At 38.9% G+C, this 25,880-nt stretch overlaps 2 protein-coding genes and 2 long non-coding RNA genes across 5 annotated transcripts; all 4 read right to left on the bottom strand.

The window, feature by feature from the left end:
• Positions 1-1,606: 1,606 nt before the first annotated feature.
• On the bottom strand, positions 1,607-20,921 carry xpo6 (exportin 6). The gene is made up of 25 exons (XM_085156109.1): positions 20,630-20,921; positions 20,170-20,212; positions 19,332-19,422; positions 18,328-18,440; positions 16,647-16,844; positions 15,536-15,695; positions 15,082-15,159; positions 14,442-14,973; positions 12,763-12,889; positions 12,564-12,673; positions 12,325-12,433; positions 12,055-12,147; positions 10,423-10,492; positions 10,128-10,287; positions 9,357-9,449; positions 8,781-8,925; positions 8,231-8,380; positions 7,880-8,069; positions 7,628-7,783; positions 5,762-5,876; positions 5,474-5,645; positions 5,175-5,336; positions 4,928-5,026; positions 3,971-4,201; positions 1,607-2,743 (listed from the first exon to the last, which is right to left on the bottom strand). The coding sequence occupies exons 2-25, from the start codon at positions 20,170-20,172 to the stop codon at positions 2,642-2,644; spliced, it is 3,459 nt and encodes a 1,152-aa protein (XP_085012235.1). The 5' UTR covers positions 20,173-20,212; positions 20,630-20,921; the 3' UTR covers positions 1,607-2,641.
• Positions 10,542-12,048, bottom strand: LOC146520294 (uncharacterized). The gene is made up of 2 exons (XR_014873614.1): positions 11,279-12,048; positions 10,542-11,232 (listed from the first exon to the last, which is right to left on the bottom strand). It is a non-coding gene; the product is annotated as an uncharacterized LOC146520294 (long non-coding RNA).
• LOC146520293 (uncharacterized) lies at positions 17,224-18,321 on the bottom strand. The gene is made up of 2 exons (XR_014873613.1): positions 17,614-18,321; positions 17,224-17,288 (listed from the first exon to the last, which is right to left on the bottom strand). It is a non-coding gene; the product is annotated as an uncharacterized LOC146520293 (long non-coding RNA).
• A 154-nt stretch (positions 20,922-21,075) lies between the features above and the next one.
• antkmt (adenine nucleotide translocase lysine methyltransferase) lies at positions 21,076-25,810 on the bottom strand. 2 transcript variants are annotated; one of them, XM_085156137.1, is made up of 6 exons: positions 25,715-25,810; positions 24,343-24,506; positions 24,150-24,254; positions 23,934-24,074; positions 23,601-23,651; positions 21,076-23,402 (listed from the first exon to the last, which is right to left on the bottom strand). In XM_085156137.1, exons 2-6 carry the CDS (start codon positions 24,502-24,504, stop codon positions 23,196-23,198), a joined length of 666 nt encoding a protein of 221 aa, XP_085012263.1. In that variant the 5' UTR covers positions 24,505-24,506; positions 25,715-25,810; the 3' UTR covers positions 21,076-23,195. The 2 variants fall into 2 exon arrangements, with proteins under 2 accessions (XP_085012263.1, XP_085012262.1); XM_085156136.1 differs by having other exon boundaries at positions 24,343-25,786.
• Positions 25,811-25,880: the final 70 nt, after the last annotated feature.

The raw sequence follows: 25,880 nt of genomic DNA, 5'->3' as shown, positions 1-25,880 counted from the left end.
ATTTCAGTTTATCAAACAAATTTTAATATTCGACAAAGATAGTTCAATCAATTACAGCAAGTCCTCAAGGTCTGAAGCAGCAAAGCAGACTCAGACGGTCACACTACCACCACGTTTGACTGCTGGTATGATGTTTGTTTTATGAAATGCTGTGCTAGTGTTTTGCAGAACAGGACTCAAACCTTCTAAAACGTTCAGTTTTTTTTCTTGAGTCCACAGAATATTTTCCCAGAAGCCTTGGGGATCATTAACATGGTTTTTGGTAAATGTGAAATGAGCCTTTGAGTTCTTTTTGGTCAGCAGTGGTATTCTTCTTTGAACTCCTGTGGAGGCTTTTTTTTGCCCGGACTCTTTCTTATTGTTGAATCATGAACTAGATGTTGTTCTGGGTTATATGTGAACACCTGGACGAGTCGTCAGTGCACTCACCATTCACCACTGGTTCAAATTTTCTCCATTTGTGGATAATGGTGTCATGTGCTGCTTTTTCTTTGTCTTTTAGCGTATCTTACTTTGTCAGACAGGTTCTGGTTAAGTGATTTCTTGATCCAACAGGTCTGGCAGTAATCTGTCCTGGGTGTGGTGAGTGAAACTCAGCTTTCAAAAAAAAGAAAAAGAAAAAATGTGGTTAATCACAATTAACTCATTATTCATGAAGGTAAGTTTGGATAACTTTGTTCCATTAATAAGTTAACTCATGATTTAAAAACCGAAATCAGGAAGGGGAAACATACTTTTTTCCTGTCACAGCATATCTCAGTGGCAGCAGGAACTCAATTTTGAAAACTTTGGTTCAAGTCATTTTCAGTTATATAGAGGTGGTCAGGATAAATGTACAACAGTGAATGTCTAGTCATTTGTAAAATGGTGAAAGGGTTGAGGAAATTATGAATGCAGAAAAGTAGTCAGATTATCATCCAGCATGCAATACCACCTGGCAACAGCTTCATTAGTCAGCATGACATTGATCACAAAGGAGTGTAGCAAAATCACACCTGGATAGAAAAACACAAAATGGAGCACTTAGATGAGACATGGATCGGCCTCCCCAGAGCCCAGACTGCAACATTACTGAAGCAGCATGGCATCATGTTGAAAAAGGACAGAAAAAATGCAGCCAACATCCTGAGAAGAGCTTTGAACGTGCTTCAAGAAGCCTGAAGACAACTATTCCTGAAGACTAATTAGGTACATTACAAGACAGCGTGACTAAGAGAGTTCATGGTAAATGAACTGGTTCTTCTATAGCGCTTTTCTACTCTGAGGACTTAAAGCGCTTTATACAACAAATTCATTCACCCAATCACTTTTTTTCTAAAGTGTTAAGTGCTCCATATCTAACATCCAGACACTTTCACGAAGCAACATGGGGTTAGTATCCTGACTGGAGCAGAACCACCAACCTTCCAGTTAGTAGCTGACCTGCTCTGCCACATGAGCTACAGCCACGCCAATACAGACAGTGCAGACGTATAAAGTTGGTCATATTGACTTCAGTTTTGTTAAAATTCCCTTATATATGGATTTATATTTGCAGATTTTTCAATAAACTGCTGCTTCCTTTAAATTTTCCTAAGCATCATCTTTTTTGCAGTCTAGACTTGACGCTGACTAGACTGCACGGTACCAATCAGCATCAAGGTGACATTTTGTAACCAAAATCCTCTCTTATCAAACTGAGTGCAGTTGACAGAGTCCGCTAAGCAGTCACATTTAATGTAAGCTTAGGATACACAAAGCCAGACAACATTAGAGCCATGTCTTTGCTGCTTGAGTTTGTGACATCTTTTCATAATTTAGGAAAATGCATCATTGTTCTTTTCCACCTTGTACACATGAGTCTGCACATATTTGTCATGTGATTGATTTTATGTGATGTCATGTTTCAAGGCTTCTGTTGGTTTTTTCTTAGAGTTAAGACATGTTCTGCCAGTGGATCAGAAAAGGAACATTTTTTGCATATTACAAATAAACAAAACAAAAAATAAATAAAAAGGCTAAAACATATTCTACAGTAGATGACTGTGGTGAAGTAAAGGAAAACATAATCTCTAATAAAAAATTCTCATTATGAATACTATAAGATGACCAGCAGAGGGCACAGAGACCAGCCAAAGGTTTTATTAAAAAAGCACTTTATTATTCAAGCAGGTTTTCTCTTTTCAGAATGGAATGATATGAAAGATCTTAAGTTGAGAGTCTCTCTCCTTTGGAGATTAAAAAGGCAAAATGAATAAAAGCAGACATTAAAGAAAACTAAAACAAAACTCAAAATGAGTTGAAAGTGCTCTGTCCCAGCCCAGCTTTGTTGCAGAGGCGTGGGAAAGAAGGCCTGGCTCAGACTGCTCCAGGTCTGGGCAAAAGCCAAATGCAGACCAGGTTTACATTTCTCACCAAACTCATTGGCAATTCACAAGGAGGGCACTGCCTTGAAAATAATAATGTGCCAACCTTCTACAGTAGAAATCAAATAAAAACATCAGCAGCATCCTCAACCTCCAATTACCTAACCGAACAATGTGTGTTGCTCCATCCTGTTACTTTGAAAAGGTGGAGCAAAGCTGAATTGGAGGAGTGTTGGGGAAAGTGGTCAGCACAGGCAGTCCTGTCGGTATGTGGAGTGGTTCAAACAGTCATCGTGCTATAGCTTGATGGTGCCAGTGGGCAGGCTGCTGTTGCACAGTCTGTAGTAGCGAAGATCGTTCACCAGCCGCTGAACGCTTTGAGTGAACGAAGGCAGGTCCTTAGAAAAGAGGAGAAGGAACAGACACTAATATTAATTTATAAAAGAAATGCACAAAAACACATGTCCAGTAAGTAGACACAGCCATGACTGATAGAATAGTGAACCTATAATATATAGGTTTGCCCCAAAACTTCTCAACAACTCCCACCCCCCTAAACCACCTCGTTTCACACAAGGTGCAGAAATACAGTATTCCCTTAATTTACACAGTAAGTGAAATTCAGCTAAATTTCCGTGACATAAATTTACAGACTGTGATGTAGTGAGTCCATAAAAGGTGAACCATAATGTGGCGCGGGAATACTGTAGTCCAGAATTAATATTTCATTTCAAGCATGAAATAGCAGCAGCAGGCTGAGAGTGTGCATCATCACAGAGACCACCACAACAAGCTATTTCTTACACACACACTTAAAGATTATTAGCTTTTAGCTTTTAATTAATGTGTGGAAACTGGTGCCATCAAGTGGCTACGTCTTGTTGCAAATCTTTAAATAGACCAATCAGCAGACATTAGGTAAATGCACACACAGACCGAACTGGCTTCCCTACCTTCAGCTAATTTTTGTAGAAATGGATGAACAGGAAGTTGGCTGGCTCCACTATGTTGGCTCTCATTATACCCAGTATGTCAACATTAATATACAGCAGCACGAAGGGTGTTTATTTACTTTGTTAGACTTAGAGGTTGGTGGATGTTCACTGTGACTGATGTGAGGGCTACAAACTCATGTAAGTTCGAAGAAAAATAAGGGAGTAGTTTTGCCTACACAACCAGAAACTCTGAAAAATGTCATTTATGCACATCCACACATGAAAAACAACCCAAAAAACAAAACAAAAAACAAAAACAGTCCAGAGGAGTGGTCTTATCAGACAAATGAAAACACTTGCGTGTTTTTATAATGTTAACTAATTATTTATTGTGCAGCCAAAGTTTAACAGAATGCAAGGAGATGGGGTAGCAGCAAATAGCAGATAAGCTATTACAATTCTAAAAAAAAAAAAAGAAAAAAAAAAGAAGACTAATTTGATTTCTATGTACAGCTGTTGGAGCAATCTAAGTACTGTTGCCAAATTATTTGTGCAACAAGTGGAAATTCCTGTGTGTGCCAACAGTCCCTGAGATACATTTACCCATATTAACCTATTGGGGGACAATAACTTGCAAGCCCACAGAACACCATGTGCAGCATTTTTTTTAGAAAGTGCCACTGAACTTACCTGTTCGAGCTTGAAATTACGTGCGAGAACAGCCCGTTGGCTGCTGTCCACACCGTGGCAGCCATTGAGGAATTCTGGCATGAAGGCCGAATAAAAGGCATCGAAGTCAACAGAGGCCATGTTGTAAATGGCGAGGGTGATTTCCTCCTGAAGAAGGTCGTGACTTTTGTGGAGAAGGACTTGCAGCAGCACATTGATGAAGTGGAAGAGCATTGAGGTCCGGAAAAGCTTCTGAAGGACCCACAAACACACACACAAAAAAAAAATAAATGAAAATGAGAGTAACGTTAGTACATGTGTTATAGAATTCACACATGTGGACAAGGGAAATGTGTGCTGCCTTGGTTGCACTGTGTAAGATTCATCACTGCTGCTTTAATTACAGATAATCAAAATAAATAAATTAAATTATTTCAATTAATTTAAACCTACTTATTATTAGAGTCACACAAACTAGTTAGAAGGAATTCCAATTGGTTTGGCTTAAGATTTCTGTAAATTAGAAACTGTGATCCAAAAAATTACTGTCATACTATTAACATCTAAAACAGAAACAAAAACAGAGCACTAGTTCCACCTTTTGGAATTAACAGGATGTTACATGTTAAATAAGGAGCCACATTTCATACGTATAATCTCTTATTTGGCCAAAGGTAGAATCTGCAACGTTTTTGTATCCACTGTATAGCTCATTTGACTAGCTGCAATAATTACTGTCCAGTATCAAGTCCAATAAACTGTATTTAGACCACTAGTTTCAATTCTAAAGCTGAACTTACACTGATGGCTCTAACAGTTAGTTTACCATTATTATGAATATGCTGCACTTGCAGATACACAAAAAGTGAAATCCGTGCACCATTAAAGCCCTGAGACTGTGGCAGACTACTTAAAGAGAACGGGTTTGTTTATGACATTGCTCCTAAAAATCAAAGATCCTGACAAAGTTGAACTCACTCTGTGGTATAACTTGTGCTTGCTGTTGAGAGACTCCAGATAGCACAGATTCTGCTTGAATATGTGGATATCAGGCTGCAGGAAAGACTGTCCAAAAGCCTGGAAAATTTTAGCACACGTCAGGAAATTTAGTGGGACGAGATTCAACAATATCAACAATCACCTCTCCTACAGTTGACATTACAATTATAAGTTCTTTAAACGTCACATTACAAGTATTAGGGCTGTTCTATATGCATGAACGCACCTGCATGGCAGCTGTGAACTGGGCCTCATTTTCCATTGTGTCTTCTGAATCTCCTCTTTGGACACTTGTTAAGACTGAAGTTTTAAAGAAGTACCTCCAGTTTTGGTGAAGTATTTGGTATAGCAACTCAAACATCTCGGCCTTGATGTCTGGAGAGGATCGCTGTCAAACAAACCAGAGATTCATCCATTCATATTTTAGTAAGGTATAGTATGTGTACTTTCTTAAAAAAGAAATGACATCACAGATGACATTTTAGAGCATACCCACAAGTCAAACAAAACAGCGATGCAACTGACCTCTGCCACAACTGGGTAGACCTGCTCCATGCACAAAGAAAGGATGCTGGGTAGGAAGGGCTTAAAAGCTTGACCGGGCTCTTGCACCACCACCTGTAGGATTTTCAGGAACTTCTGCACCACCCTACACCCTGCACTGCCCTCATGCAAAATACTGGCTGCCAGCTGCTCCCTAGAGCAAATGAAAACAACAGAAGTTACTCAGTGTTAAGATGACGTAAGCTAAATGTGACTGCAACAGGTGGCTATTGTTTGACATGACGTCTTGAGCTAGAAGCTTTTTTTAACCTGGTGAACATGCTAAGAAACGTGTGGATGATCTGTCCTGTGAAAGCAACACCCATCTGGACTCGTAACGCCTGGAACAACGTCAAGAAGAAGGCCAACATCTCATCTGTCACATCTACAAAAGAGAAGTGACAATTAACAAAACTGAAGCGATTACCTAACATGTGGATCTGGTATGGTGCTACATGAAATTATCTTGCATGCAGTGGTTAAAGTTAGATAAAACATCTTCTGCAGTATTCATGGTAATCAGCTTTACTGTGGACTTTAAATATACGTGAGTGAATCAAGCTGAAATTCTAGATCAGTGACAACAAAAGTCTGTGTTGTGGCCAACAAAGCCTTTTTTCCCCCCACTAGTGCCTACTTGGTTCGACTCAGTTTTTAGGGTTTTCCATTAGATGGTAGGTGCCTGGCACTTTTTCAGTACTTACTCAGCCGAGGTGCTAAGGGAGTTGACTTGATTAGAAAATGTGACATCAACAGTCTGCATGCCACTGACTGGCCAGGGAGTGACGTTGCCGAGTCACGAGAGTGACTCCTTATGCTGGGCTTACGCTGTGCGATTTTTGGCCCATTTTGAGCCGATTTTTGAGTCGTGCGACCGTTTTGGCGATCGGCCTGATTTTGGCCTTCATTGTGCGTCGTGCATTGTGTAGTATACGTGGGGTAACGAGAAGCGATTAACACCTCACGACCAGCTCACGATCATCAATCGCTTGGTCGTGAGGCTGTCATCGCAGCTTCTCACACTGCGCAAGCGCAAAAACAAATGTCAGCGAAAAAAACGGCGCAGCACGGCAGTGCAGCGTGTGATCTGGACACAAGCGATGGAGGCACAACTTGTAGAACTATGGCAAGCTCATCCGAGCCTTTTCGATGTGGCCTCACAAAATTATCACGACCACAACAACTGTGAAAATAGTTGGATCTACATTGCTGCTCAATCACAGCTGCCTGATCAGTGTTTTTCATTAGCAATTTAGCAAAGTTGATGGTGGTGGTGTGCGTGTCTGTGTGAGTGAAAGACAGAGAGGAAGAGCGAGCGACAGAATTTCTGTTATAACCTTCATTTTTATGGACGCACAGTGTGAGCACTCAGGTCGCACCAGAGCATCGGGGTGCATAGTGTGAGACCCTGAATCGTGACCTACGAACTTCTAACCCCTGCGAATCAATTGTGCAGTTTGAGCAGAAGCTGAATAACGCGACTGGGAAAAAAAAAAAAAAAAAATCGCAGTGTTTGCCCAGCTTTAGCAGCAGGTATACCATCACCTTGATGTCATCCATTGTTGTGTTGCGTTTGTGTCACATTTATGGGACTTCTGGGCCATGTTGCTATGATCCCACCCACACTGATGTGATACTCAATTGTAATGGAAAACGGCTAAAAAAAGTCGAGTCGAGTAGGTGCCAGCAGAAAAGAGGCAAAAGTGGACCATTAAAGATGGGCTGGGTTGAGATAATAGCCTGAGTGAATGTATAAAAGATTTCTTAATTTTGTAATTATGTTTGAAATCATCATAAATATTTTAGATTAAGTATTTAAATTTAAAAAGGCGATCAAAACCATGAAAAAAAAAGCCACAAGCTTAATTAAAGTCCATTTTTGATTTGGACTGTGTTTTTAATCTCAGTACTGGCTGTTGGCTATCATGTGGTGAAATGAACATATTTTATAGAAAATTAGTGTCAGTCAGCAGTAGAATACAAATTAATCTGTAAAAACAAAAAGAAGGAAATACTGCATCTTAGCACCATATGCTGATTAAAAGGTGTTTGGAAGGAAAAAGTAAGTTCAAAAACTTGTGAATGTGCTGTGGCATTAAGACTGAGAATGACCCAAACCACAGATATTAAACTGACCTGGCTGCTGAATAAACACTGGAAAATGGGTGAGGGACACTTGGACAGACTCCTGAAGACTCTGATAACAGATCTGACGTGACTTGGTGGATTCACTGGAGACACTGTCCACTATGTCTCTGAGCACAGGCAGAGTCTGCTGTATGACTGCTTTGACTACATGAGAGAAAACGTAATTAGGTGGACAAAAAGTGACTCAGCATAATAAAATTAAAAGAGATAAGGAGTTACGAAACCTAAGTAAATACTGACTGTCATTCAGGCCAGGCTGCCGTGAAGTAATGTTCACTGTGCCTCTTAAGATACGATATTCTCGAGTGAGCGCAGCCAGCAGGCTGGCGTGGTTGCTTGAGCGTGTTTGCCACTGTTGTTCACTCTCTGGTAAATTTGGCCAAGGGAGCAGCAGCATATTGGATAAAGCCCTACACACCAACATGTGAGCCTGTACGAGAAGATTACTTCATTTACTTCATGTTCAAGGTCACACAGAAAATTTAAATTGGCGACAACCTTTTAAACAAATGTACATATTCACATTGTTATGCTGTGATTGAAACGTGATACTATATAATAATTGATGGAAAATAAAAGTACACTATTTACCTCCTGGGGAAGTCTGCGTGTCTGATTTTGTGTAGTAATCAGGTTGAAGATGTTTTGAACAGCTGGCAAAGTGACCAAGAACACAGGCCTCACTGTAGAGGTTATGGAGACCATCAGATGGCACGCTGACAGCATCAACTTTTCCGGTACCTGAAGATTTAAGTGTAAATAATTTTTAAACCGACTAGAAGTGGAAAAATATATTTTACAGCTCTTTAAATTTGCAACATTTTGTTATAAATACAAGCTAGGGCAAGATAAACTGTATGGATCAGATGTTTCAGATCAGCTTAAAGACATATATAAAAACCGTGAATATGGACTGCATGTTTTAAGCTTTGGTTAACAGTTTCTAAATTATACTTCTTCCTTAATTTTTAAACCACTATTGCAACATGAAACTTACTGTGTCTGTGACATGCAGTTTCTTATAAACACAGGTTTACTTAAGTCAAAGATTCTGCACAAATTATTTCTAAAAATTTTTTTCTAAATATAAATAGCTGAATAGTAAAGGCTGGATTTGTAATATGCTTGACATTGAAGCTACCTTGGCTGTGATGAGCGGGCTACTGGCATCGACGGCAGACTTAATGAGGTTGATGAACTGGCTCTGGTTTTGACTGTGGACTTCACTGTAAAACTGTGCAAGCCAGTGAGAATAAGCTTGCAAAGCAGCAAGAGCCTGTGCATGTCTGTAACAAATGAAACCACACACGCACACAGAGTTAAAACACATTTCTTACTTATACTGCTTACCTAATTTGCTAATTTGTGTAACTTTGACATGTCTAAAGCCATGTTCGTGGTAGCATGAATTGTATTTGGCACACAAAAACTCATATAAACTCATATCTTCTGAACATAAAACACTGAAGCCAGACTAAAAATATTCTGTCATTTTATTATGTAAAACATGAGGTTGCTCTGAATGCAAGGCAACTGTGCAGCAAGGGCAGCTGTTCAGTGTCCACAACATTTCACACAAACCCTATAGCTATTCACACGCTCAGCTCCCTGTTCTCTTTTGCATGAAACTGTCTTTGATTCTTGAGTCTTTCATTTCTAATGGTTGGATCACATATAAAATTTTACTGGTCAATGTTCCTTTAAACATGATACTCACACATCAATGAGGTCTGGTTTGAGCACAGAAGGCACAGCAGTCTCCAGGTCATAGAGGCTGGTCTGGGAGCCATAACAAGTCACTTCAACCAATCTTAAAAAAAGAGCCAAATGTTCCTTTTTGATATTTTACTCATTCCTTAAAACCATCAGTTAAAATATGAAGAACTCAGAATTCATACAACCAAAGAGCAACTTAAATAAATCACACACACAAAAAAGAGAAGGCAATGTCAAGATAAGATTTTGTAATGCTGGCGACAAAAGTCTGCAACACTAACAGCGTACATTTTTAAATACAAACATAGGATTCAGAGGGGTTTGCTATGAAGAAAGATTAAAGTTAGGAGGCTACATATGAACTTTTGCTAGTTAAGCTATAACACATTAAAGCTTTCTTTATATTTGACAGTGACCTTTAATATTTAAATGTATCCAGTTTAAGGTCGATCTATTGTCTTATTCGCAACACTGATTCATTGTACTGTTATATTATTTATGTTCTTTATACATTTTTAATCATCTTGATTGATAACATCTCTGATTGGAGTAAGCAGAACTCACAGGGAACTTTTTTTTTGCTGAAGGACTGTAATATGATGTGTAAAATCCCCCTTTTTAATCTGAGCGTGCACAGAATCTGAAGCAGAAAGCCAAGCTTAACAGAGAAAGTTGATAATCATTAACTCAAACTGGAGTTTTAGGTTTTGTTGAGCCAACTAAAGCAAACAAAGTCTGGCTATCTTGACCTTCATTTGTAATACACGCTTACCTCTCTACCACAGCCAGGGCGTCACTGAAACGTGCAGCAAAAACGTCCCCAATGAAATACTCAGCTAAGCGTCCAACAGCCTGAAGTAGGGAGCTGAGGTCCCTGAGAGAACAGTGAAGTCGGCGACAGTCGTTCTCAGCAGTGATATTTAGCCGTCGACCTAGATAAAAACAACAAAAAGACAAAAAAACAAATGTTACAGGATCGATCTAATATTCTAATCTACAGAAGTGATGTCATTATTGAGTCGACATAAAAGCAATGTTTTTTTCCCCCATCAATAAATTGTACTTACTTGTGCCAGTAGTCACAATAAACTGCTGTAAGCCGAGGTATACGTCCAAATTTTCTTGAAGAACTGGAAACTTTAGAGCAAAAAGAAGAATAAGGAGGAGATTGTTACATGTACTAACATGAAATGATGGTGATATTGGTTTTCGTGAATGAGATATTCTCATGACTCATCGAGTGATGCTACTACCAGCCAATCGGTGGCATGCAGTCTGACAACGTCACATTTTAGGTACTATTATGACTAGGGATGGGTATTGATAAGATTTTCACGATTCCGATTCCATTTTCAATTCTGTTTAACGATTCAATTCTTTATCGATTCTCTTATCGATTCTTTTTTAAAAAGGAGAACACTAAGGTCGATTAGCTTAGAACTTTGTTTTATATCTTCTCTTTGAACAAGATAGAAATTTAGGAGTAACATGGCCTTACAAACCCAACAGTGAGATCTTAAGAGATCCAGCCTATAGCTCTTTAATGGGGTGTCATAGCGTCCCCAGGAAAAAAAATTGTAAATGTAAAACAATAAAATAAATATTCTTCTGTAGCAATAACAAAGTATAACATAAATTATTCAGTAGCAATTACACAAGTATATCCAGTAATGTCCCTGCCTACAATTAAACACATTCACTTACTGAAAATTGGGGGCATCTGCTGTGGCAAATGGGTGCAAGCCTTTTACCGCAAACTTAGTCACTGCTCGGTGACATTCGTCTATCCTGGCCTGAAAGGAGACGCTAACGGTAGACTGCAGCGAGAACTGCCAGCATCTGAGCCAGCCAGACTCTGTCTGTCTCATCATGGTCACCTAAATGCACAGCTAACATAATATGCACTGTTAGTTGATTATTTACCTGCCGCATTAACGGGAGAGGACGTGCAAACGTTACCGCTGCTGCTGGGTTGAGATTCACGAGTCCGGAGCGGAATTAAAAACACGACATTCATTTGAGGTCATCGTGTGTATTCGTAGTGTTTCCTCCCTTAAATGAAATATCTACTTTTCATGTATTGCAAGTTGCCCTGTTGTCATCCGTTCTCGTAAAGCATAACCAAACTTTTGAGCGTTCGAGCCGCTTAGGCGCCGTGTTTCCTGCCAGGTAAATGACGCTCCACAACGTGGTGACGTCATTCAGGGCGACTGGAATCGATAACGGAATCGTTTGCAAAAATGGCAAACAATTCCAAGGAATTGAAACAGTGGGAACCGGTTCTCAACAAGAACCGGTTTTCGATACCCATCCCTAATTATGACATTATGACACTATTACACTACTACATTATGACCTAATGGAAAACCCTGAAAACCATGGCGAGTCGATCCGAGCAGGTACTAATGAGGCTTAAGACACCTTGGTGTGTATTTGATGACAGTTTAACCTATTAATGTACTCCTTTACAACAAAATTTACAATGCAGAACAGAAGATACTTCTTGCCATCATTGTCAAGTGATTTCACTGTTTAAGAAAACTACACTGTGCTGATAAATGGGTCATCATGAGGTTATGAGCATTTCTGCTACTAGATTTTCTAAATCTAAATCTAATAAAGCTCTGATCTGGTCTACTTAAAACGTCTCTAAACTGCCTTACAAAATACAAAAGGTGACACCAACAGTGATTTCTTACCAAAGTAGAGAATGCATGGGATGGGAGCAGCTCCATCACCTTGGCAACCACCTCCAGACTCTGACGCAGGTACCTTTGCCACTCAGTCTGTTGCTATGGTTACAAAATGAAGCAGAGTAGTCAGACACTGATGATGAAGCCATTTCTTTAGTCTGTACTTATGCTTAAAGTATTGCAAATTTAATGCTTCATGTGGCTACAAGATAGACAGATAATATGAAACAGTGCAGATGATATTTGTAATATTATTACATTATTAAATGTTCTTACATCATCATCCAGAGTCTCGTCGTCCAGCTCTTCTAACTGGGCTTGATTGCATCTGAACTGTATGCGATTCAGAACTTCCCTTAACAGAAGACCTAAGGCATCTTTGTACCTGCCCAGTTGGCACATGAATACATTACACAACAGCAATTTCACACTCAACAATGAATGACAAAATAGGAAATCATTAAATCAACTTTAGTTCTTTGAGTGTTTCTGTAAATACCTCTTGAGCGACTCACCTATTCAGGACACTTTCTCTGTCTGGTAGCCTGCTTTTGATTTTCGTTGTTAGAAAATCCAAAAACACACTCCAAATGTCCAAACAGGCAAAATAGCCTTCATGGGTGGGCTAAAAAAAAAAAAAAAAATGTGCATGAGAAGGAAGTTTACATAGAATCTTCAGCTCCATTGCATGAACGTGGAAAAGGTAATCATTACCTGGTTGAAAGTGTACTTAAAAAGCAGGGCAAGAAACTCTACAATAGGAAACTGAGGACTTGACTCAATTCGCCTCAAGTGAACACTGACAAACAGACGCAGGAAGTCTGTAAACTTTTCCAGGTAACTGCAAGATAAGAAAGGAATAACTGAAGCAAAAAGTCGGGACATACATCTTACATTTAAAACATGAAATATTAAATACAAAATATTTCAAAATATATTTGGTCTAAATGGTCAACAATATTATTACTTATCAGATTAAGTGGAGCATGTAACTTGATCATAATGTTTCATAATCCTGCGGATGCAATGTTTAAGGGCATAACAATGTGGCGCATGTGTCTGACCACTCGTGAAAATTTACAATGTCACAGATGTGTTTAAAAAAACCCTAATGAAAGAGACACAGGTAAAACAGAATTTGTAAAAATGACTACATCTAGTATAATCTTCAAATTAAAATATATACAACTTATCACTCTGCAAGCAGCCTATTTAAATAAATATATATAATACATATCCATCCATATAACGATATATATCGGATGACAATATAAAAATGTCTATCGTTTCATTTTACGCTATCGTTTGTTTCGTGCTGTTGCAAAATAAACTGTTTACGGTAATATTTTTTCTCTTATATTTAATATAACCACACTATGGACGGACAAGCGCCTGTTTTTATGCGTTGTGGTTAGCAACAAGGACGGTAACACCATTGCATGTCCGCTTGTTTATGTTCCACATAAATCTTTCACAATAAAGCTCAAGATCCTGTTGAGACTTTTCAAAATAAACTGAATCACGTGAAAGAGCAGATTATTCATGGATGAGAAGTAAAAAATAGCCGCCAGGTGCTAAAAAATAAACCTCAGACTCAAACGTTAGAACAGGCTTTTCCCCGCAGCACGCCGTGTAATAAATACTCACAAAGAAACCGGCGGCCGTTACAACTTATGTCTAAAAATGTATGGTTTCATGCATCGGTTAAAACACTCGACTCCAGCTACATGACGCGCAGCTGGAAACACTTCCCACAAGTCGAGCTGCCCAAGATTCACAGAATTTACAAAAATGTTACATTTTTGTGATTTATATCGTTATCGGGATGATAGAATTCTTATATTGGGATATGAGATTTTGGTCATATCGCACAGCCCTATAAGAAACTAATAGATATTTGCAAAAGGAAACATTCTTGGCAAAGACCAATGGGGATGGCAGAATTGCTGTATTATCAGAAACAGATTGCACATAATTGCCAACTTGACCCCACTCAATTGCAGACTGACTCCCATCTTTTATGGCAGGTTTTAGTGATAGTGTTGGTATGACTGACAAGCTCATAAAAAAAGTAAGATAACTTTTTCCTAATTGGGTATTGACAAAGTTAACTCTGAGGACATAATGAAGTCAAAAAAGGTAATAAATAACAATATATGCCAATGCAATACTATTGATAGATGCCCAAAATTGCAATAGTATCATATGGCAAGTAAAGTTATGTGATAATGTCATATTGTGGGGTGTGACCAAAATACCAATTGGTAAGTGGCAATGACATAACATGGAGGGAGAATACCGCTGATACCTGTGTCATAGGGTAAGTAAATGGCTGTACAGAGCGAGTTTGTTCATGCACCAATGCTCTGGTCAAATTAAGAATTGAGCCATACCTCTCATCAAGTTCCTGTAAGCGGCTCTTGATTGTATGAGCATTATTTTCTCGTGTCAGCCTTTGAAGAAGAAAGAAGGTCTGCTGGAACATTCGCAGCAAGTACTCCTCAAAATCCATTGGCACGCAGTTCTTTGACACCAGTTCATTGACACAGGTCATGGCAAGTAAACCAAGCCGGGCCCGGTCCACCTTGTTAGCCTCGTTTTGCTGTCCGTTTAGCTCTCCTCCATTTGATGTTGGTGGCATTGTCCCAGGATTAAGCTGTCCATTTGAGGAGGAGGAGTTGGAAGAAATGAAGGAGTCTGTCTTGGCCTTTGGCCGAAGATCACAGCCAAATCGTGCAAAATGGAAAATGGATGCCAACAAGGTGGGTGTAATACTTGTAGACAAAGGGATCCAGCTGAACAGGTGGGCCAAGCACTCCAAAACAAGGCAACAGAGCTGATGACTCTCATTGTCCAATGCTGCCATGGGCTGACAAAGCAGTTTTGAGTACTGGCTACCTTGAAACAAGCTGCCCAGCAATTCCACTGATTCAAGAAACACAAAATGTTATGGTTAATAAAGAAGAAACAAACTCCTGTTTCACAATTTTAAGTCTTTCCCATTTTAACCATTGAAAGGGACAATTCACTCACTGCTTTCCCCTGAGGTGGGTGAGGGAGGCGGTGTAGAAGCTATGACACTGTGCTTGTCCCAGTATGTCTCCAGAATTCCTGAAAACAAGTGCCCAGTTACTAACACATACTGAAGGATTTGTCTGATTTGTCATATTTGATCCTAAATAAAGTTAGCAAACCTTATTATATATTTTTTTTATAGTAGCACTTTACTCTTAACAGTACACCTGCATTTACAACTGTCCTTTCCATTCTTTGAAACGTGGCATATTAAGATCCCTCAAAATTATATTTCAGTAACAAAAATGTTGCAAAACAGTTTGTTTGCTAGAATATAGGGACACCTCTGAATCTTCCAAAAAAAACCCAAAAAAAACAAAACAAAACAAATATTAATTTGTTGCAGGGGGACAGGGAGAGAACCCTGTTAAGTAGCACTAAGAGTTCACAAAGCATTAAAGGTTGTCCTCACCGGTCAACAGTCCAAGCACTGTTGGCACCTGCTCCAGCAGCAGTTTACGGAGCTCCTCTTTCCTGGCAACACTCAGGTCTTCCCTAGGACATGCAAGCTCTTCTGATGTGGTTTTTAACATAACCAACCCCAGTGGAGCCAGAGCCGGGGACTGGATCAACTATAGACACGAGATTGACGGGGACACACACACAGCTCAAAACGTTAATTTTATCGACTACCTAGTGACCTACCTAATTCTCCAAAATACTTTCCAAGCTGTTTGGTTAAAAGCCTACTGACAGACTTTATAGAAGTTGGTTAACAGATCAGGTTATTTCGTTGCGTACACTCAAAGCCTAACACAGCTGTTTTAGAATAAAACAAAAGGACCTTTATTGAATGTAATTTCCCTTTACAGAACAAATGCATTACACATACTAAGTTTGGCTGTTTAAGGAGGCATTTATTAGCAAAACACACCACAAGACAAGATGATAACAAGCTCTAGTTCATGTGGCTTACCACTCTGAATGAACAATTTAATGCAGAATTCATTTGGGTTTATTTCAGATATCTCATGAGATTAAAACAAAAATGTATTTTTCTTGGATTATAACTGAACTTCTCTATTTAAGACTGTGCCACTTCCTCAAAACATCTTTGTGAAAACTTAAAATGCTGACATAAGTACAGCAAATTGATTAAAAACACAACAACAACAACAAAAAAAAAAAGAAAAACAAAAGACAACCTCAAAGGAAATTGGAATAAATGTGACCAGAAGGGAGGAACAGAGAAGGGATATTTTTTTTCGAACTACTTTAAATTACACAAGAACATATATATATGTTCCATGCAACAGAAGCTCTGGTTTTGTAATGCAACTTTTGTGTCTTCATCAGCTTCATTTCATTACTTAACCCTTTCACCCATAAAGATGACCTCCCCTGTACCGATAATGACAAGTTTTGACACATATAAATATCAATATCAAAGATGTGGTTTGATATTGAGAGACCACCCTCACTAACTTTTGTTGCAAACCAAGTCATTTTGTTCAATAAACAGGCCTAAAATATGACAGACACCACTCAGGTCAGAAAAAACAGCATCAAGGGTTACTCCTTACCTGAAGGGTGTTTGTAAAGAAATCATGGTAGAACATCGGCCAATCCTGGCGACCAATGTCTACAATGACTTTACAAAGCTTATTACGGATAAAATAGGGCACAGATTTGTGCTGAGCAAGGAGGAGTTTGGGAAGACAGCTGCGAATTTCCATCTTGTCCTGGGAAGCAACTCCAATCCACATCTTGTTTACCAGGTTCTGAAAATTACAATTAGCAATCAACTGTAAAACGTGTACAGATGACAAAAACATATTTATACAAACATATGCAGTGCACTTCCACAATGTCTTAGGCCCATCTTATAAGGGATTATTTTTCCCCACCCAATCTGTGCACAGAACTCCACAATGACCAAGGAAAAATATTTGTCAATTTATTGGAAGGACCCTTCACTTGGGTAAAGCACCTTTGCCAGGTATAGCATCTCAAATCGTCTTGGGGAAGATACTGCAAGCCTTTTACATTTTAAAACATTTCTTTCGTTATTGGAGGAAATTTTTATTGTTGAACCAATGAGGGGGAGCATCAGTGCGCAGGATTTTCAGGTCTGCTACGTTTCCCAAAGCTAATGCCCCCCCCCTTGCTCAATTACATTTATAAATCACCTTACCAGCCTGAAAGCCAACTACACTCGATCTGACCTTCCTGACCATCCACCATCTAAGAAAAACACCATCCCATCATGCTGCTGCTACTGACAGCTGCCAATCTTTGGTTCCCTCCACACAGTGTGGCAAAACACACTTTTTGCGTTCCATGAACCAGCGACCTGTCCAGGGTGTACCCTGCGTCTTGTCTTATGAAAGCTTGGGCAGGCTTCATCTCACTGCAGCCATAAACTGAACAGGCAATTAGGAACAAATGGATCAGACCACAGGATTTTGCTTCCGTGTTCTGAGTTGTTCAGGTGTATTGGGAAAATTCTCAGCCGTTTAGTGAGGAATAGTGGCCACTCTAGTGATAGACTGGTAAAATGCTGTAGTTCCTAACAGCTTTCACTTAAGAATCAGAGGTTTCAGTGCTCTTGACTCCTGGATGAAACTAAGGTATTTTTATCTCTTCTTTTAATTGCAACCCCCTCCAGCTCCCACTAGACTTAAATCACAGCTTGCAGGAAATTCTCTAAATCTCATAGCTTGGTTTTAACTCTAACATACACCACAGATAGTGAGAGAAAGTCAAGGCTGATGTTTTCAGTTCTAAATTATGTTGAATTAAGGCACATGTCCCAATCAGCTGTACAACAACCCCACAACCCACGGATAAAAGTAGGATGTCATATGCAAGAAAGGGAATACTTCAGTAAAGGTTTTATATTAAATAAAAGATGTAATCCATTTAAGATTAGTCTGAAACATAATATAACGAGGATAAAAAAAATTTGGCATTTCAGATACACATTTAAGTTAAATGCAGTTTTTAAAGGGCACTTTATGCTCATTCTTTTCTTCTGTGGAAAATTTGCTACACTTTTAACTAACTTCACTTGCAGAATTATAAAGAATGAGGAAACAGGAAAAGGCCATGAAACACATTCTTGTTAACATACGCCTCTTCTTGCAGTATGCATGTATTAAGTATCTAAAATTATCTGAAAACAAAATGTTAAAAAAAAGAAGAGAGAAAGCTCTTGCTAGTACTTTGAACTGAGAACATGCATCTTCCACCTACAGGACTTACTTCAAATACTGTGAGACTGTACATCATTACATACTCATTCCGAGTATTGGAGAGGAAGAACATGCAATGGCGCCACGCTCCAGTCTGCTGTGCAAAGTTATTCAGCAGCTCTTCTGCAGAAAAAAGGAAGTAAGCATGAGCTCTCACAGAAGTAGTTCAATACTAGCACCTCGCTAGCAATCAGACTGAAAGTAATGCGTCACAACACAGGAAGTGGATTTAAAAAACCAAGAATGCAAAAGATTAATGTTTTTTATAGAAACAAAACAATTTTAGACCACCTTAAACATGATCCTGACACTCAACAGTATCTCTGTATTTATAGATCCAGACTATTCAATGCACGAATATACTATCTTTTAAGAATTTTAAGGATAAGGGCATAGAGGAAACTCTACCGTTCATCTACATCAAAAGACAAAGGCTCCTTTAGCTTTTTTTTTTTTTAAAACCAAGAACTGAGCTCAAAGGTTTCCCTTTAATAAAGCACATAACAACTTTAAAGTTAATGCATGTGCTATGAGACATTTTAAATGGTATAGAAATGGTATAGTACTTCTGGTAACAATTAGCAAGGGCTGGTACCAATTAGAAATGTTTAAAGTTAAGAGTCAACCATCCTCGCACAACCTGAGCACGTTGTGGTCAACCTATCCACAGATATGCATGACAGACCAACATTCACCAAGAAATGCATTGATTAGGTTCCTTTTTCCATATTTAATTAAACATTTTTAGCTCTTCTTTAATTACCGTAGATATTTTGAATTTATTTAAGAGCAAAAACAGGTAATCACACAGGAAATGAGGAGGAGGAGTGGTCAACGCGCATGAAACGTTTGTACGTTACTGTGGATGATTATGGGGTAGGCACATTAACCCTCAATTACACATTCTTACACTGCTCTGTGTCGTTTCTATTTCAGACCAGCCTGATGGGAACCTTAAAATACTGCATCATGGTCATACTTCTTAAGTGTACTGTTTTGCAAGACCTTACTTACCGATTTCTCTTTTTCGCTCATTAGTTGTGCAGCTATGAAAGAACTCCGTCATCAGGCCCTCTAATGCGCGCAGCGATGCCTCCTCTGAAGCCTAATAGGTAATAGAAAGTAAAGTACAAACAAAATGAGCGATCCATCACCATACAGAGCATATAATCACTAAGTCTTTAGAGGAATTCCTTTGTTTTTTGTGTACAATCGTGGTATAACCACACAATCGTGCATACAGAAAAAGAGTCCTCATACACATGTTCACACATAGTAAAGAGAACAATACACTGGCATACAAGTATCTTGTTCTTATAGCCAATTATTACACCAGCTTGCTGTTTGAGTAAAGCACTTAGTTATAAAAGGCAACAGCACAGGCTTAATCGTAATATAGTTTGGCACTACCCTCGTTTTCTCATGTGGAGGAAGTTGGGCCCTGCCTACCGAACGCAAGATAGCATATCGAGATTTTAGCCCCTATGCCAGGCAAGTCTGAATTCCACAAATAAGCCACAACTTGCCGAGACTCAACACTAGTCAAACAAAATATGCGGTTTTGCAAGATGGGCGTCCTGTGCCGTAAAATGGCTTTAAGAGCTGTCACATCCTGTGAAATACCTGGCCTCAGAACCGTTAGATGACAAAAAAGGTATACTGGTATAAGTGCATACAACGTATCCCCATACGCTGCCAGTTGTATGCTAATGTATTCATCGTCACTAATGACAGATCTTTATATTCAGAAGTAGAATAAAGATTTAAGCTTATCCATTGCGTTAGCCCTCAGCAGGAAGGGAGGAAGAAAGATGAACAACTGGATAAATACCAGAGTTTAAATTATACTTACCATGTTTAGCTGGCTCGGATGCTGTCTTCAGTTGACTTAGTCGCTGGTTAATTACAGTAATAAGCCAACATTAGTTACCCAGTTAGCCAATCGTGCGGCTAACATTAGCTATGGTACTGCTGGCTAACGTAACCGCAAAGTGAGCTCATCATGCTCAGCTCGACTGCTTAAACTGATATCTACATAAAACTAGCTAGCAAAGTCTGGCCTCGCTGACTGTACCTTGAATGTATATATATATTTCAACCTTGCTCGAATAAAGCGGTTTTCGACTACCAGGCATAAAGACTTGACATTAAATTAGCTATGCCGAGCCCAGAGGCTAGCCGCATTGCAGCTCAACGCTAATTCCACCGTTAGGTTGAATACAGAAATATAGTTTTGTCAGCATCTAGCCGACACCACGTAAGTGTGCAGCTTTAATTAGCGTTTTGTGTCAGGCATTTTGATGCTAAATTACCCAGTTGCTAACGCTGCAGCGGATGGCTAGCCAGTTAGCTTTTCTAGAAGGATGAAGGAATAATTTTCGTTCGCTAACTGTCAACCGCAGACATGCTCCTGTGTCCGGACACGACAGTCTCGATTTCTAAAGTCAAAGCGGGCTTTAAAAACACAAACCTAAACGTTTACAAATCCGCAACAACAATAATTATAAAATGCTATCAGCGACCGTTCCTGTCATTCCCCTTCTCGGTGCTTAGGGCGGCTCAAGAATAAAGCTAGCTTGCAGGTTTCAGGGTCTCCATTGGAACTTCCTCTTTTGCTGCAAACAACCCAATCAGCTCTGTCAAGTCACTCACATTAAGAAAAAAACAGTCTCCGGTTATAGCTTTCAAATTAAAACACTTTACTGTTAAATAATTCAAAGTTATGAACAAAGGTAAAATGAAACGAATGAATTTACTCTAAAAAAAAGACCTTCATATGTTTCATGTTGTCATTTCCCCTAAAAAGCCTTATGCAAAATGCTATTATAATACTGTGCTTCTGCTGAAACCTGGCTCGCCCACACAAACATACAAATACAGGAATTTGCCTGGCTTTCAAAGAAGTAAGGTTACATAAACAGAAGAAGGACCATTGATAAAGTTTGCACTATATCTTATATATAACAGATAGTTATTAGCACTTAAAACCCAAGATTGTCATATACAGAAGAATTGTATTCACTATACAGATAAAGGTGAAAGATTTATAATTTACATAAGAATAGCTATACATGCCACAACCAGACTATTTAACACTATATTGGAAAGTGAGAGGATGTCTGAGGAATGGATGTGTACTGGTACAGATATTCAAGACCAATGGTGAGTACAGCGCTGTAGTAACTAAATAGGGATAAAGCTGATTAGCCATGCCATTAAGCTATGGAAAAGAGTTGATGGAGCTAGGTTATTTAGAGCAGCAGTATAGCTCCATGTCAAGAAAGAGCACTACAAATGCGACTTTTGCTTTGAGTGTTGATGGAGAAGTACAGAGAAGGTCAGAAGGAATGGCGTTGTGTCTCTATGTATGTGGGTTAAAAGTGAAAGCACATGATATAGGGTGCCAAGAGAAGAACTGTGGTACTGCATGAGGAAGTCAGGAGTGCCAGGGAAGTATGTGTGGGTGCTGCAGGACACTGAGGACAGGCTGGAGGCTGGAGAGGTGGAGGTATGTTCCAGAATAAAGAAAATTAAAGTGAAATAAAAGCCAGTAGAAGCAAGACAGAACACATGTGTCTGAATGACAAGTTGACATACCTCCATTCAACCATCCAAAGCAATGGACAGAGCCCAACAGAGGCAAAGAAGAGATTGCAGGCAGAAGTGGGTGGAGACAAGGGTAAGGGGTGATTTGTGACAGAAGGATAGAAGCAATAGTGAAATTCAAAGTATACAAGATAACAGTTAGATCTGCTATGGTGTATGGTTTGGAGGAAAAGGCACTGACAAAAAAAACTGAAGGAAGAGCTGAAGATTTTATGCTTTTCACTGGAAGCGACCAGGATAGACCTCAAGTTGAGATGTTTAGTAAGAGTGTTAGAGGCAAGGTTGACACTGAGGAAGACCACAGTGAAGACTGATAGATGTAGTGAAGAAGGACATGCAGACGGTTGATGTGACAGAGGCGGATGCTGGGGATAGAGCAGTAGCATCGTTTGTTTTGGCGACCCCTAAAGTGAGCAGCCGATAGAAGAACAAAACACTAGAGAATGGAGCAATGCATGATTATTTACAACACAGGATAGATGCCTGCATGTATACATAGTAAGCTTTATAAATGTTATCTGTGTCATACAAGAATACAGCAATGCATATAGTACAACAACTGTGCTGTTGTTACTGCATGGACACTTTGGATACCATGTGCTCAGTTACTTGAAGCCACATTGCACACACAGAACATTTTTGCCAGCACTAAGCACCCTAAATCTACATTCACAGAGCATTTACACGATTGCTACTTCAGAAAAGCCTGCTGCATTCTGGGATTGAAACATTTCTCTTAAGTCAAATATTACACATACAACAAATACTAAAAAAAAAAGAAAAGAAAAAAAGAGTTAAAATAATGGCATCAAAAGCAGAACGTTACTTACAGCTCTTTATTATATGGGTGGCAATGCAAACTCCAGAGCAGATGAATATTTAAAAGTCTTCCCTTCTTAGATGACTAACTGACTAATAATTAGCCAGTCTGTCGCAGTGCTAACACAGAGACACAGGCAACCATTCACACTCACATTCACACTATGAATTAATTATATTACTTAGTTTTTATAAGTACACCATTATTCAAGCTCTCTGCCAGGATTCTCTCTCTGTTTGTGAACACAGTCCCCGGGCCACAGAGGAGTAAAGCAACAGCAGCATGTGTGAAATATCCTGCTGCAGATGTTGAAAAAATCTGTCACATTTCAGTTAATGTGATTTATGTCATAAAAGTAGCAAATTTATAAAAGTCTATGTTACAATTGTAGGAGAGCAATAAAATAAAATAAAATAAAAATAAAAAAAATATATACATATATAGGGCTTTGGTTAGTTCATTGTAAAAGACTCTGTGGCTGTGAGGTTATTTCTGTTGACAGTGTGCTGTCTTTGTTCTTGCACGCTGTATGCCCAAGCTCTGTCCACGCCATGTCCCTCAATTATGCAAGGTTTCCAGTCAGGAAGGGGAAAACGGCCTGCCACCACTAAGGCATCATCAGGCAGCTCGGCCTCTAACTTCTCCTGCAACAACGAAAGCTGCAAACACAAGAGAAAAGCTAAAATTACGGCAATACTTAATAATAATGTTCATAAAAATTATCTAATGCCTGCCTATAATCCACTGTACCACATCTATTTTTATCCTGTGTTGGATGAACCCAAATTATTTTTCATTCTTTATTTCCCCATTATAAACAGTTCATAGCTCACGTATATGTTCACAATATTACTCACCACACTAGGAGCCAAAAACACAGTGACATTCTTGCATTTTGTCAAGTCCACCTGTGATGAGATAAAAGGAAGGATATAAATAAGCGAACAGCTTTAACAGTAATTTTGTTTTAAGCAAAATAAATAATTAAAAAACAACAACAAAGCATTTGGCTTTCCTGAAGCATTTAGTTACGTAAGTATTAAATGTCACATTAATATGAGGATAAAAAAACTTGGAAACATTCATAAACATGCTTGGTTACTTCCAACAGATTTATTTATTTATTTTTTGTGAAGCAATTCTGCAAATTTGCATGCGAGCGTCACTGATACCACACGCAAGTGACAAACCTTCCAGAGGTCTTCTCGTCGGTACGATACTTTTCCATGATGGCCTGCTCTCCATGCATAAAATCGGGCCAGGCGAACAAGCCAGGGGTTAAGCTCATAACCGACAGCAGGAATGAAACCACGCCGATGGGCTTCCAAGACCTTAGGAACACATCGAAGCTCTGTTATTTATCAGTGCAAGTAAAAAAGCAGCCCAAATATGTTGTTTATACTTACTATACGACCATCACCAGATCCTAAATCCACAAGACCTCCCTGTCGACCTCTGAGAAGGGACATCACATTTTGTACTTGGGCTCTGCTGGCAGGAATGTAGGGAACCTGGGAGAAATTTCAAAGAGCTGACGTAAAAATGAGTGTTGCAAGAGCACTGCTATATAAAAAGTTATTTCAGACAACGTAGACAAACCTGTAGCTTCAAGGGGACTTTTCGGAAGCCTGGTTGGAGGATTCCTGCCCACATGGCATATACAGCAAGCCCAGTGCCAGCGGCTATCTGAGCAACACCCCATACTCCAATGGGCCTGGACTTCAACTCAGCAATAACCTCATCTGGTGTGTCATCATCCATTCCTCCATGCAGGATTTACATAAACTCAATTAAAAGAACATACTAAAACTAAAAAGCACAACATTGTGAAATATTTCTTCTTTTTGTTCTACCAATCAAATACTTTTTAAAATTATTATTATTATTATTATTTTTGTTACAAAAATCCTTTCCTGTCTGGCAGCTTTTGCAATCAGAATTATGATCTGAATGCTGTTGTGCCAAACGCATTTTGCTTTTTCAAGGTGTGAACTATAAAATCTCTAAAGGCTCCTCTGTTAATGTGTTTGTTTTATGTTTATTTCATCCTTTTTACTTGTGTTATTTCAGTTATTATATTATATGTAATATAGATTAGTGTAGTATGACCATGCGTAAGCTGACAGACAGAAGGAAAAAAGGCAAGGGGGAAATAGGAGAAAATATAATAAAAGGACAGAGCTCAAATAGAAATGCACAATGTATTGCTTAGATGGGGATGCAATGACTCCGACAGAGTAGACGGTGTATGGATAAAGAAGAAAATCCCAGCAGCACATCAGTGGACATCATGCTAATTTTAAACAAACAGAAGATAATCACCAAACAAACACAGTTATGATTCAGTGTACTACAAGTCTTAAATGGCTTGGGTGTCCTGCACCCAAGGTTTTCAGAAGGATTCGTTTGTTTTTATTTAGTATTTATTGTTTGAAAGTATTTCTCTCTTTTAAATTGTTATAATATGGCGGACATCTGTCAGACGCAATGTTTAAACGTTCAGAATGGGTATTACAATACAAACACACCACTTTGTGAAGGCAGTCATCCCAATGTTCCGTAAACACATGTACCGAAACCTCATAGTTTCATAGGAAATAGTTTTTAAAGACATTATTGCATGTAGCTACATATTTATAAACCTTAAGTGCAAAGTTTTGCTAGGACTTAACAGTCGTACATTTACTGACTTATTTTACATACATGGTTTAAATAAATAGTCACAGTGAAAATACCAAAAAAACAAACAAAAAAAAAAAATAGGTTATGCTGAGTTTTCGCGAACAGCTGTGATTTTATGCTGTCTGCAGCAGTCTTCGGGTCAAATCCACGCCGTCTTTACAGTTTATCAGGTTACGCTGTCTGCTGGGAATAAATATTTATGTAGTATCGGAGGAAATCATTTTGCCGTGCTTCCATATATTGAAAACAGAAAAATCTCAACAATATTGCAATAATTAACGTGAAATACCTTCTTGACCTGTAGAAATGACAACGGTCAAATTACACCGTGGGACCAGTCCGTCTGCGAAATAGTCCGTATAGCGAAGAGTTTACGACAGTTCCGGTGCAGTTACGCTGATCGCTTCCACGTAATATGTTAATTAAAACCAATGACTGGAGTCATTCAAAACTCT

This window comes from Neolamprologus multifasciatus, chromosome 4, assembly GCF_963576455.1.
Source record: "Neolamprologus multifasciatus chromosome 4, fNeoMul1.2, whole genome shotgun sequence".
NCBI lineage: Eukaryota > Metazoa > Chordata > Actinopteri > Cichliformes > Cichlidae > Neolamprologus > Neolamprologus multifasciatus.
Note: the sequence above shows the minus strand (reverse complement) of the source record. Positions and strands in the feature narration are given on the sequence as shown.

Bases quoted from the DNA above. Each gene is read 5' to 3' on its own strand.
- xpo6 (XM_085156109.1), bottom strand. The intron at 7,784-7,879 runs GTCAGTATTTAC...TCTCTCATGTAG, and splicing joins GCAGCCTGGCCTGAATGACA to TCAAAGCAGTCATACAGCAG. The intron at 5,646-5,761 runs GTTAAAAAAAGC...CATTTGCTCTAG, and splicing joins TTTCTTAGCATGTTCACCAG to GGAGCAGCTGGCAGCCAGTA.
- antkmt (XM_085156137.1), bottom strand. From the start codon at position 24,504: ATGGATGATGACACACCAGATGAGGTTATTGCTGAGTTGAAGTCCAGG. The intron at 24,075-24,149 runs GTAAGTATAAAC...TGTGTTCCTAAG, and splicing joins GATCTGGTGATGGTCGTATA to GTCTTGGAAGCCCATCGGCG. The intron at 23,403-23,600 runs GTGAGTAATATT...TTGTGTTTGCAG, and splicing joins TGTTTTTGGCTCCTAGTGTG to CTTTCGTTGTTGCAGGAGAA.